The sequence below is a fragment of the Dipodomys merriami genome, unplaced genomic scaffold (assembly GCF_024711535.1).
Source record: "Dipodomys merriami isolate MVZ:Mamm:240054 unplaced genomic scaffold, mDipMer1.0.p SCAF_70, whole genome shotgun sequence".
In the NCBI taxonomy this organism is placed as follows: Eukaryota; Metazoa; Chordata; class Mammalia; order Rodentia; family Heteromyidae; genus Dipodomys; species Dipodomys merriami.
Window position 1 is genome coordinate 942,187 of NW_027206291.1, and position 10,707 is coordinate 952,893.

The window sequence follows — 10,707 nt, forward strand, 5'->3', positions numbered from 1 at the left end:
TCTAGACACATACGGCTGTCTAGGCCCCGCCCTAACCTCTGGCTCCTCCCATGCCCTCTGGCCATGCCCCCATGCTATGGCTCCACCCTAGTCACACCCACCACACGCCTGTCATGCAGATGCAGGCGAACTGTCCAATGCGATCCAGGCAGGTGGCCTGGTTTACCCTATGGCTGTCTAGGCCCCGCCCTAATATCTGGCCCCGCCCCTGGCCCCGCCCTAACTTCTGGCTCCGCCCCTGGCCACGCCCACCACGCACCTGCCATGCAGATGCAGGTGAACTGTCCGATGCGATCCAGGCAGGTGGCCTGGTTTCGGCAGGGCCCGGACAGGCACTCGTTGACGTCGGTCTCGCAGCGAGGCCCGGTGTAGCCCCGGCCGCACTGGCACAGGAACGAACCCTGGGTGTTCACGCACCGCCCGAGATGTTCACACGGGTTGGCACCTGCGCAGGAGGGCACAAGCCAGCATGGACGGGCGTGGCCGGCGGGCCGCCCCGCCCCTGCCCCCCCCCCCCGTCCTGTGCGGTGCCACTCTCACCAATGGAGCACTCGTCCACGTCCTGGTCGCACGCCCCACCCGTGAAGCCCGGCGGACAGGTGCAGATGGCCCGGCCGTTCACGGGGTTGGTGTCGCAGATGGCGTCGTCGTGACAGGGGTTGCTGACGCAGGCGTCGTCCAGGTGGCAGAGGAGGCCTGGGAAAAGGAAGGGGGAGAGGTCAAAGGCCGCCAGGTCCCAGGCCCGGCTAGGGATGAGCTCTACCAGCTAGCTACACTTCCGGCAGGGCGCTGGTCGCTCAAGCCAGGAATCGTAACCTCTTAGGAGGCTGATCTAAGGGTTGAGGTCTGAAGCCCGCCAGGCAGAGTGAAAACCCTGATCTCCATTAACCATCAAGAAGCTGGAAGTGTCGAGAGATGGCTTAAGGGTGGAGTGCTAGCCTCGAGCCAAAAAGAAAAAAATACAAGTGAAAGCACAAGGCCCTGATTCAAGGCCCAGTTCCAGCACAAAAAGAAATAGCCCCACATCCTAACTACCCTAACTACTCCCTAGCTACCCTAACTACTCAGAAGACTGAGATCTGAGGATCACTTTTCAAAGCCGGTTGAGGCAGGAAAGTCCTTGAGACTCTCATCTCCAATGAATCACCAGACAACCAGAAGTGGCGCTGTGGCTCAAGCGGGAGAGCACTCCATTTGGGCTGAAGAGCTGAGGCACAGAGCCCAGGCCCAGAGTTGAAGCCCCATGACTAACCAAAAAAGAAAGAAAGAGAATAACCCTTTGTTCTGTTGTTGTTTTTTCAGTATATTTAGCAGGTGGGGCGTTCTTTCTATTTATTTTATATATAACTTCAAACCTATAGGAAAACTGATCCTTGCTATAGCCGCTATTTAAGGGCAACTATTGTTAATCTGCTAATCTTCTTTCTTTTTCCTAAGCCATTTGAAAGTAAGTAGGAAACGTACACCGTTTTGAAATTTGCGGACTCTTCCAATTATATAAGAGTCCTACTCCAAGCCTCTGCTTCTGCCCTACCCTGGGCCAGGCATGCTGGGCTCCCCGAAGTGCCTTCTCTGGCCTTGGCTGTTTCCTAGAGTTCTCTGTCTCTGCTCACACCAACCCTTAGTTCCTCATTCCAAACATCTCTGCCTTGGACAGTGTGCCCCAGCCTCCTCTCAGACTCTCCTAGGCTCACCTTTCACCCCAAATCCAGCCTCCGGCACAGCCTCCCTCCCTCTCTCCTTTTTTTATTTTTTTCAATAGGCATTAATGGGGTTTGAACCGAGACCCTTGCTAGGTAAGTACTCTACCACTTGAGCCATGAGCCCCCTTCCTGAGCCCTCTTTTGCCTTCTTATAGTAGTGGTTTTTGTTTGGGACAGAGTCTCATGGATTTTTTTAATTTAATGTTTATTTTTTTGGTCGTGGGCTCAAGGCTAGCACTCTACCACTTGAGCCACAGCGCCACTTCTGGCTTTTTGTTTCTTTTTTTTGGGGGGGGGGTCCGGTCGTGGGACCTGAACTCTGGGCCTGGGTGCTGTCCCTCAGCTCTTCAGCTCAAGGCTAGCGCTCTACCACTTGAGCCACAGCGCCACTTCTGGCTTTTTTCTGCTTATGTGGTGCTGGGGAATCGAACCCAAGGCCTCATGCATACAAGGCAAGCACTCTACCACTGAGCCACCTTCCCAGTCCACTTCTGGCTTTTTTCTATTCATGTGGTGCTGAGGAATCGAACCCAGGGCTTCATGCATGCTAGGCAAGCATGCTACCACTGAGCCACCTTCCCAGCCCTGCCTTGCTCACTTTGTTGCAGTGAACTGGCCTCGAATGAAACCGTTAGCCTCCTGATCTAGCTTCCCACTAGCTGGAATTACAGGCATCAGCCACCACACCCAGCCCTTCTTTCCCTGGTTCTGGAGATTGAACCCAGGGCCTGAAGCATGCTAGGCACACATTTGCTACTAAGTTGCACCCTGCCCCCCCAACCCCCCCACACCAATATAATCTTTCTAAATCAGGGTCCTGTTCTTTCATCGACTCAAAAGAACAGTGACTAGCTGGGCTCCGTGGCTCACGCCTGTCATCCTAGCTACTCAGGAGGCTGAGATCTAGGGTTGCGGTTCAAAGCCAGCCCAGGCAGGAAAGCCCGTGAGACTCTGATCTCCAATAAACCACCAGAAAACCGGAAGTGGCGCTGTGGCTCAAGGGGTAGAGTGCTCGCCTTGAGCTGAAGAGCTGAGGGACAGCGCCCCGGCCCAGAGTTCAGGCCCCACCACCGACCAACCAACACCGAAAGCAATGACTCACCGGTTTTGCCCATGGGGCAGGCGCAGTAGAAGGAGGCCACGCGGTCGTGGCAGGTGGCCCCGTGGAAGCACACGGCCGTGGCACAGTCGTCGATGTTCTGGCTGCAGCTCTCGCCCGTCCAGCCGTTGACGCACACGCAGCTGTGCCCCCCCAGCGTGTTGAAGCACGTGCCCCCGTGGTGGCACGCGTTGGGCTGGAGCTGGCACTCGTCCACGTCCTCCGTGCAAAACTGACCTGCGGCGGGCGCACGGACGGACGCGTTTGGCATGTGTGTGTGTGTGTGTGTGCGCTCACACGTGCGCCCCCCCAGCTCCTTGCCAGCCCCTGCTGCCCACCTGTCCACTCCGGAGGACACTGGCAGTTGTAGGTGTTGACGCCGTCCACGCACGTCCCCCCATTCAGGCACCGATGTCCCGGGCAGTCATCGACGTTCGCCTCGCAGTGCTGGCCCTCGAAGCCTGGCATGGGGGGGCGGGGGGAGGTGGTCACTCGGAGGCCGGCCTGCCCCCCCGCTGCCCCTGCCCGGGGCACACGGCCCGCTCACCAGGAAGGCAGGCACAGTCGTAGGTGAGGTCCCCGCCCTGGCGGCAGGTGCCCCCATTCCGGCAGGGCGACGGGGCGCAGGGCAGCGCGGGGCTCTCGCACAGCGGCCCCGTGTGGCCGGCCGGACACTGGCAGCGGAAGGAGCCCGGGGTGTTGAGGCAGGTGCCCCCGTTCCGGCAGGGCCCCCCCGCCCGGCACTCGTCCACGTCGCTCCGGCAGCTCCGGCCCTGGTAGCCAGGCGGGCAGGAGCAGACGAAGCGGCCGTCGGAGCCCACCGAGCAGCGGCCGCCGTGGGCGCACGGGCCGCTGAGACAGGGGTCGGGCAGGGAGCAATCGGGACCTGCAGGGCCCAGCACGACCGTGAGCGGGTGACATCCACACCCCGGCCGGCCCTGGGGTCCCCCGCAGGCCAGCCGGCCCCCTGCCCCTCACCTCGGAAACCACGGGGACATCGGCAGGAGAACCGGGCGGCGCCCGCCACCACGGAGCTCTGGCAAACGCTACGGCCGGCACAGGGGCCCGAGTGACAGGGGTTTTCCAGCTCACACTGCTCACCCACCCAGCCGGGGGGGCACCTGCGGGCAGAGGCGGCATGGGAGGGGCAGCACGAGGCAAAGTGGCCCCTGCCACAGAGAGAGACACACACACACACAAGACACAGCCAGGCCGGGCACTGGTGGGCACGCCTGTAATCTTAGCTACTCAGGGAGGCTGAGACCTGAGGATCTTGGTTCCCAGACAGCCTGGACAGGAAAGTCAGAGAGTTCCCTGAGTTCAAGCCCCAAGACTGGCCAAATGGGTCAGCACACACACACACACACACACACCATGCACACACACACGTGCGCGCACACACACGCACACATTCTCACAACAAATATGTACTGTGCATCTACTACATGCTAACACAACGAACGTGGTTCTTACCAACTCGGTCCTCACAGACAGGCCAGGCAAAGAGAATAAACAAGCCAGGGATTAATACACAACACACCAGCGGTGGGTACCACCAGCCTAGCGTGGCATCCCCCCAAAAGGTATTTCTTCATCCCAGAACCTATAGCTACAAGCACATTGAGAAAAAAAGAAAAGAAAACGTGCCAGCACCAGCGGCTCACGCCTGTAATCTCAACTACTGGGGGGGCTGAGTTCTGGGGCTGCAGGGTTGAAGCCAGACAGGGCAAGACTTTTTTTATTGCGGGTCTGGAGCTTGAACTCAGGGCCTGGGCGCCGTCCCTGAGCCCCTCTGTGCTCAAGGCCAGCGCTCTACCCCAGAGCCACAGTGCCACTTCCGGCTCCTTCTGCTTCTGTGGTGCTGAGGAATCGAACCCAGGGCCTCTACCACGGAGCCACCTGCCCAGCCCTCTACTCTTTATCTCCAATTTTTGCTTAAAAAACAAAAAGCAAGCCCAGGGGCCGCGCCCCGGCCCCGAGTTCAAGCCCCAGGCCCCGTCAAAAAGAAAGTAAGAGTTGAGCTGACAACCCTGGGCGTGGTGGAGGGAGATGGGGGACATGCAGAGATCCAGGGGTCCACCCCTCCCGCCCCTCTCCTGCCCCCCCTCCCCGCCCCCCTCCCCCTGGCGTCTAGGTCCTCCTCCCCCCCCGCCTGTCCCAGAAACTCCAGCAGGTGACTCAGTTTCCCCGCATCACCCCCAGCCCCCCCCTCACCCCGGGAGACAAGTCGAGGCGGGGCCGGGCCCGCGGGTCCCCGCCGCCCCCTCCCGGCGCCCCGGGCCGGTTCCCACGCCGGCGCCGCCCCGCGCCCCGCCGACCGGTCGGGCCGGTTCCAGCGCCGGCCGCGCCCGCCCCGCCGCGCCCCGCGGCCCGGGTCGGTGGGGGTGCGGGGTGCGGGGTGCGGGAGCCCCCGGGGGCGCCGTGGGGAGGGGGCCGCGGGGAGGAGCCCGCGCAGCGCAAGTTTCAAGGAAGCCTTTTTGGGGGTGCGGGGTGCGTGGGAGCTCGGGGAGCCCCCGGAACCCCGCAGTCCGCTCCGCCGCGGGGCCGATCCGGGATCCGGGCGTCCGCCGGCGCCGGTGATTCACCTGTCCGCGGGGCGGGGCGCATTCACCTGTCGGGGCCTCGGTCCAGGCGCGGAGCCGCACTGCGCAGGCGCGGGCGCTGGGCCCAGACCCCCCCCCCCCCCCCCCGCATCGAGGGTGCGGCCTGAGCCTCAGCTCCCAACAGGTGAACCCAAGGGGGCTCAGGCCTAGGCCAAAGGGCACACGTGCACCCCATTCTCTGGGTCTAAAGTCACCCCCAAATCCACCCAGCCCCCCAGTGTCTTGTGTCTGGTAAACATAGTGTTGAGAAAGGGAACACGTGAATGAAATAGTGACGTGGGTACTGGGGCCATGGCCACGGCTGGCCGAAGCCAAGCGAGCCCCCCACCACCCCCAAGAACAATACACTCTCCAGAGGGTTCCCCTCTCCCCGACCATGTCCTGTTCCCCTCTCGTTTTCGTATGGCAATGCCAAACCTGGCACCTGGCACTCGGCCCTGGAACCCCAGCTACTCAGGAGGCTTAGATCTGAGGATCCTGATTTGGAAGCCAACCCAGGGCAGGAAAATCCATGAAGACTCCTCACCAATTAATCCCCAAAAAGCTGGAAGTGGGGCTGTGGCCCAAGTGGTAAAACACCAGCCTTGAGCCAAAAAGCTCAGGGACAGTAGCTAGGCCTTGAGTTCAAGTCCCAGTACAAGTACACACACACCACCACCACCACCACCACCAGAAAGCTCCATGCACTTGCCCAAGGAGGCCAGGAGCCCAGAATGAAAACTCAGCTCCCTCTGCCTCCTTTTGACTTTCTCCTGGAACCTGCCTGGAAACCCCAACCTTCTCCCTTTCCTGGTATTATTGTTGGGAATCCTGCAGGAAGAAACTCTCCCACTTCCCAGATGCCGTGAAGTTCGGAGAGGTCAAGTAACTAGCCCAGGGTCACACAGACAGAAAGTGGTAGGCTGAGCTGATGTAAAGGCCTCTAGCACTAAATCCTGAGATCTGAGGCATGGCTGACTGCACCCCCCGCCCCCCAAGGCTTTACTGAGTCAGTTACTGCATCAGTTACCGGGACCGGATGCAGGCCTGGCTGCAGATGCCTGTCATCCTAGCTACTCTGGAGGCTGAGATCTGACGATCGCGGTTCAAAGCCAGCCCGGGCAGGAAAGTCTGTGAGACTCTGATCTCCAATGAACCACTCAGAAAAAGTGGAAGTGGTGCTGTGGCTCAAGTGGTAGAGCGCTGGCCTTGAACACAGAGAGGCTCGGGGACAGCACCCAGGCCCTGAATTCAAGCCGCAGGACTGGCAAAAAAAGAAAAAGAAAAAAAAGAAAAGAAAACAAAAAGTGGTCTTCATTTCCCGAGGCGGACACTGCGACTTAGAGGGCTTATTCCTAGCTGGTTAGCCACCGTGTGGGATTTGAACCTGGGGCCAGACCAACTCCAGAACACACACACACACACACACACACACACACGCACACCACCCCCACCCCCTCGCCCCCATTCTTCACCCTAATTCATTCCTGGTGGGGAACCATGACAAGCCACCCAAGCCGCACACATGGAAGCGGCTGCGAAAAAGCAAACCCTGCACGGTGGGTGAAGACACAGGAAGACACATGCCCACCCCACGCACAGCCACGGAGGCGGCCGGCACTCACAGGCAGGCGGCTCCGCCCGAGGGCAGCTGGGTGCAGCGACCTCCATTGGCACACGGGCTTCCATCCAGGCAAGGGGGCGCTATGGGGGGGAGTGGAGAAAGGTAAGGGGAGCTGAGTTAGCCAAAGCACGGAGGCACCCCAAACCAAAGCGACCGCCCGCCCTTCCTCCTTCTGTCTGTCTGTCTCTCTTCTCTGCCAGGCGACAGCTGCACGGATCTGGGGGCGGAGGGGGGTCTCTGTGGGTGCACAGAGGCCACCCCCCCATCTCCAGTTCCCACGGCTCCTCCACCCCGGCTCCAGCTGCTGGGCTGCAGCTGTCCCTGGCCCTGCCAGCCTGAGCCCTGGGAACTACAAGGCAGGGGTGGGAAGAGGGAGGGGCCGGCTGGGCCCAGATGTGGGGGCTCCAGGAAGTACAGGGTAGGGAGGAGATGGGGACCTGAGGGCCATCACAGTGGGGATCCCTGGCGGCTCCCGCCTGTCATCCCAGCCACTCAGGAGGCTGCGATCTTGAGGATCGCAGATCGAGGCCGGGAAGGCAGGAGCAGTAAACTGCATCCAACTAACTCTTATCTCCAATTCACCAGCCAAAAAAAAAGAAAAAAAAAAAAAAAGGCTGGAAGTGAAGCTTTGGCTCAAGAGGTAGAGAGCTAGCCTGGAATTAAAATGAAAGCTGGGGGGCTGGGAAGGAGCTCCGTGGTAAAGCGAAGGCCTGGGTTCGATTCCTCAGTACCACAATCGCAGAAAAAGTCAGAAGTGGCGCTGTGGCTCACATGGTAGAGCGCTAGCCTTGAAGCCCAGGGACAGGGACAGCGCCAGGCCATGAGGTCAAGCCCCAGGACTGGGGGGGGGGGCTGAGAGGCAGCTCCCTGGACCCTGAATTCAAGCTTCAGGAGCGATGAGCGGGCACAAAAACAAACAAACAAATAAATATAAATAAAGAGAGGTCATCTTGGGACGGGGAATGCTGGGGTGCTGGGCAGATGCCCCATCCAGGCTAGCCTCAGTGCCAACTTCTGGGAGAGCCGTGCCCCCAGGGGAGGGAGAGCAGCTAGGAGCTCCATCTTGGGGTGCAGCGCTGGGAGGGAGGGGCAGCCCGCGAGCCCTGAGCTTGCCCATCCCCCCCGGGGGGAGGGCTAGTGCAGTCTAACTGTCCTGCCAGGCGGGAGGGGTGCGGCCACGGCTGAGCCGGTGAAGGGCTGTGGGTGGGTGTGAGGCTGCCGTCTGTCAGAGACAGACAAGCAGACACGAGACAGAGAGAAGAGGCAGAACGACATAAAAGACTCGACAGAGACAGAGACAGAGAGAGACGGAGACAGAGAGATCCAGCATAGCTTGTGTCCCTTCCTCTTGAGGCAAGTGTGGACACTACAACCTGGGTGTTTGTGAACACACTGAGGATGAGGAGTGAGCCCCATCAACCGTGGGCCATGGGACCCACACATGTGTGCATCCGCGTGTGTCTGTCATGTCCTCTGCAACAGTGTTACCTGAAAATAGGGCTGTGTGCACATTTGTGTCAGGCGTGTCCTGGAGTCTAGCTGTGTGTGCATGCACACATGTGTGTCAGGCACATCCTGAAGTCCAGCTGTGTGCATGCACACATGTATGTCAGGCACATCCTGAAGTCCAGCTGTGTGCATGCACATGTGAGTGTCAAGCATGTCCTGGAGTGTAGCTGCGTGTGCATGCACACGTGTGTGTCGGGCAGTCCTGGAGTCTAGCTGTGTGCATGCACACGTGTGTGTCGGGCAGTCCTGGAGTCTAGCTGTGTGCATGCACACGTGTGTGTCGGGCAGTCCTGGAGTCTAGCTCCACGTGTGCGTGTGCAGGCTGCGCGTGCACGGCCTTGGCGTGGCGCACGTGTGTGGTGTGCGCACGCGGGTGTGACAGTGCGCGCCCCCCCCCGCACCCCGGCCCGGGCCGCCGCCCCGCCCCGCGCGGTCCGGGGTCGGGGGTCGCGGCGCCCCTGCGGCCCCCACTCGGGCCCGGCCGGCCGCGCGGGTCCGCTTTGTCTGGCGAAGAAAAGCGCGAGGCGGGCGGCGGGGGGAGGGGGCGTCTAGACGGCGGCCATTGTCCCGGGCGGGGGAGGGGCGGGGAGGGGGCGGGGGAGGGCGCGCGGCCCTCGCCCCTTCCGGTCCCCGCACAGGGGTGGCGGGGTCCGGGGCAGCGGCCGGGAGGGGGCGCGGGCGGGGGCGCGGGGAGGGGGCGCGGGGCGGGGGCGCGGGGCGGGGGCCGGCGCAGCTCCCCTCCCCACCCCTCCCCCGCCCCTTCCCGCCCCGCCCCTCCCCTCCGCTCCCCTCCCCTCCCCGCCCCTCCCCTCCCCTCCCCTCCGCTCCCCTCCGCTCCCCTCCCCTCCCCGCTCCTCCCCTCCGCTCCGCTCCCCTCCCCTCCGCTCCCCTCCCCGCCCCTCCCCTCCCCTCCGCTCCCCTCCGCTCCCCTCCCCTCCACTCCCCTCCCCTCCGCTCCCCTCCCCTCCGCTCCCCTCCCCTCCGCTCCCCTCCCCGCCCCTCCCCTCCCCTCCCCTCCCCTCCGCTCCCCTCCGCTCCCCTCCCCTCCCCGCTCCTCCCCTCCGCTCCGCTCCCCTCCCCTCCGCTCCCCTCCCCGCCCCTCCCCTCCCCTCCCCTCCGCTCCCCTCCGCTCCCCTCCCCTCCGCTCCCCTCCCCTCCGCTCCCCTCCCCTCCGCTCCCCTCCGCTCCCCTCCCCTCCGCTCCGCTCCGCTCCGCCCCGGGTCTTGCGGCTCCCGGGCCTGGGAAGTTTTCCCCAGTCCGGCGCTGGGAGCGGTTCGCGCCCCCCGCGCCCCCCGCGCCCCCCACGCCCCGCGCCCCGCCCGCCGCGGGGGAGGGGGCTTTGTGCCGGGGCCGGGGGGGGCGCGGCGCCGCCGGGACCCCGACCACCGCCCTTCCCGGCTGCGGCCCGGGCGCGCGGACGCCGGTCTCCGGGATCTTGGGGCACACGCTGCTCCCCCCAAAAAAGAAGAGAAAGTTCGCGCCCCCCGCGCCGCCCCAGCCCCGGGATCGCGGGCCCCGGCACCCCGCTCTGCAACCTCAGGGGCCCCGCTCTGCACCCCGGGACCTGCGCGCCCCCTCCGCTCGGATCGGTGGTTTCCAGGCCCCCCGCCAGCCCCGGACGTGGCGACCCCGCGCCCCCCGCCCCCGGGGACCCCGGCCCCTCACCTGCAGCCCCCGGCCCCGCCAGCAGCAGCAGCGGCAGCAGCAGCAGCGGCGGCGGCAGCGCCCGCACGGGCGGCGGCGGCGGGGACATCGGGCCCCGGGCCCCCGGCCCACGGCGGCCGCCCGCGACCCTCCCTCCTCCCGCTCCCTCGGGCTGCGGGCTCCGGGCGAGTCCCGGGCCAGCCTCCGTGCCGCCAACTTCGCCCGAGTGAGCCGGCCCGGGCCGCCCCGCCCCCGCCCCGGCCGCTCGCCCCGCCCCGGGGCCGGCGGCCCCGCGCGCCCCGCCCCCGCCCGGCCTCCCGGGGTCCCGGCCCACCCTCCGCCCGCCCGGCCCGGGACCCTGCGGGGGACCCTGGGAAAGCCGGGCCAGCCCGGTGCGGGGAGCCGCGGGGCCCGGCCCGCCCACCCCACCCTGCAGCCCCAGGGCCGGGTCGCCGCCCTCACCCCACCCCCCAAAACAACCACAACAACAGCACAACTGCAGCCACCAAGTCACCCGAGAAAACCCAGGGAAAAATCTAAAATAAA

At 63.9% G+C, this 10,707-nt stretch overlaps 1 protein-coding gene across 1 annotated transcript in view; it reads right to left on the reverse strand.

Moving 5' to 3' along the window:
- The window catches only part of LOC138817764 (neurogenic locus notch homolog protein 3-like), a 34,773-nt gene extending 24,416 nt beyond the window's left edge, over positions 1–10,357 (reverse strand). The window contains 8 exon segments of the mRNA XM_070008415.1: positions 260–445; positions 541–696; positions 2,806–3,039; positions 3,141–3,263; positions 3,350–3,688; positions 3,781–3,923; positions 7,010–7,088; positions 10,183–10,357. Of these exon segments, the coding sequence (XP_069864516.1) occupies positions 260–445; positions 541–696; positions 2,806–3,039; positions 3,141–3,263; positions 3,350–3,688; positions 3,781–3,923; positions 7,010–7,088; positions 10,183–10,270 (1,348 nt within the window). The 5' untranslated portion in view covers positions 10,271–10,357.
- Between the last annotated feature and the right edge of the window lie 350 nt (positions 10,358–10,707).